General features: G+C 45.7%; 1 protein-coding gene across 1 annotated transcript in view; it reads left to right on the forward strand.

The window, feature by feature from the left end:
- ccdc138 (coiled-coil domain containing 138) overlaps positions 1–1,653 on the forward strand; it is a gene marked incomplete at its 3' end in the record, with an annotated part of 36,365 nt that extends 34,712 nt beyond the window's left edge. The window contains exon 16 of the mRNA XM_079820727.1: positions 1,512–1,653. Within this exon, the coding sequence (XP_079676853.1) occupies positions 1,512–1,653 (142 nt within the window). The remainder of the gene's footprint in view (positions 1–1,511) is intronic.
- Positions 1,654–2,306: the final 653 nt, after the last annotated feature.

Consider the following 2,306-nt stretch of genomic DNA (forward strand, 5'->3'; position numbering starts at 1 on the left):
TCCTCACACACTTCCATCGTCCTCACACACTCCTCATCCTCACACACTCCTCCTCCTCACACACTCCTCATCCTCACACTCCTCATTCTCACACACTCCTCATCCTCACACACACTCCTCACACACACTTCTCATCCTCACACACACTCCTCACACACACTCCTCACACACACTCCTCACACACTACTACTCCTCACACACTCCTCCTCCTCACACACTCCTCCTCACACACTCCTCACACACACTTCTCATCCTCACACACACTCCTCACACACACTCCTCACACACTACTACTCCTCACACACTGCTCATCCTCACACACTCCTCCTCACACACTTCCCTCGTCCTCACACACTCACACACTTCCCTCGTCCTCACACACTTCCCTCGTCCTCACACACTTCCCTCGTCCTCACACACTCCTCATCCTCACACACTTCCCTCGTCCTCACACACTTCCCTCCTCCTCACACACTTCCCTCGTCCTCACACACTTCCCTCGTCCTCACACACTCCTCATCCTCACACACTCCTCCTCCTCACACACTCCTCCTCCTCACACACTTCCATCGTCCTCACACACTCCTCATCCTCACACACTCCTCCTCCTCACACACTCCTCATCCTCACACTCCTCATTCTCACACACTCCTCATCCTCACACACTTCCCTCATCCTCACACACTCCTCATCCTCACACACTCCTCCTCCTCACACACTCCTCCTCCTCCTCACACTCCTCATCCTCCTCACACTCCTCATCCTCACACACTCCTCATCCTCACACACTCCTCATCCTCACACACTCCTCATCCTCACACACTCCTCCTCACACACTCCTCATCCTCACACTCCTCATCCTCACACACTTCCCTCATCCTCACACACTCCTCATCCTCACACTCCTCATCCTCACACACTTCCCTCATCCTCACACACTCCTCATTCTCACACACTCCTCATCCTCACACACTTCCCTCATCCTATAATAAATAAATGAAAATTAAAAGAAACAAAATAAATAACATTTGATTTTAAAAACTAATAAATACATTTGAATAAATAAATACAATAAATTAAAGATTAATTAAATTAATTAAATGAAAACATTTGATTAAAGTAAATGTTGGTTTTGATTCTAATAACTAATTAAATTAATACATTTCATTGAAAATAAATAAAATATGAAAATAAATAACTAAAAGAAAAACACATTTGATTTAAATAAATAAATGTGATTAAAACAAAGACAATACGTGCAGTACTAACTGAGTAGAAAAAATGCAATGATGTAACATAACAGAAACTAAATATTTTACAAATTATATTTTACATGAGATTTTGTAGATATATCTGGCGAGGATGATCACATCATTTGGCATTTAAACCCCTGATCTAACAGCAGGTTGTCCTTGTTGTCGTTTCTGCAAGGGAAGTGTCTTCCTGTCGGATCAGCTGTAGGTGTGTGTGTGTGTGTTGGGAGGTTGAGCTGTGTTTCTGTGTTTCTGCAGGAAGAACAAGCGTCTGTTCGAAGTGTCGTCGCTGCATTTGTTTCTGCAGGAGATGCACAGAACCGCTGACCGCTCGCAAGCCTTCCTCAACATCAACCTCAGCTCCATCCTGCTCAATCTGGGCATGCTCACACGCTCATAACACACTCACAACACACTCACAACACACTCACAACACACTCACAACACACTCACATCAACCTCAGCTCCATCCTGCTCAATCTGGGCATGCTCACACGCTCATAACACACTCACAACACACCCACAACACACTCACAACACACTCACAACACACTCACAACACACTCACAACACACTCACAACACACTCACAACACACTCACAACACACTCACATCAACCTCAGCTCCATCCTGCTCAATCTGGGCATGCTCACACGCTCATAACACACTCACAACACACCCACAACACACTCACAACACACTCACAACACACTCACAACACACTCACAACACACTCACAACACACTCACAACACACTCACAACACACTCACAACACACTCACAACACACTCACAACACACTCACAACACACTCACAATTCACAACACACTCACAACACACTCACAACACACTCACAACACACTCACAACACACTCACAACACACCCACAACACACTCACATCAACCTCAGCTCCATCCTGCTCAATCTGGGCATGCTCACACGCTCATAACACACTCACAACACACCCACAACACACTCACAACACACTCACAACACACTCACAACACACTCACAACACACTCACAACACACCCACAACACACTCACAACACA

The sequence above is a fragment of the Gobio gobio genome (assembly GCF_949357685.1).
Source record: "Gobio gobio genome assembly, chromosome: 7".
In the NCBI taxonomy this organism is placed as follows: Eukaryota; Metazoa; Chordata; class Actinopteri; order Cypriniformes; family Gobionidae; genus Gobio; species Gobio gobio.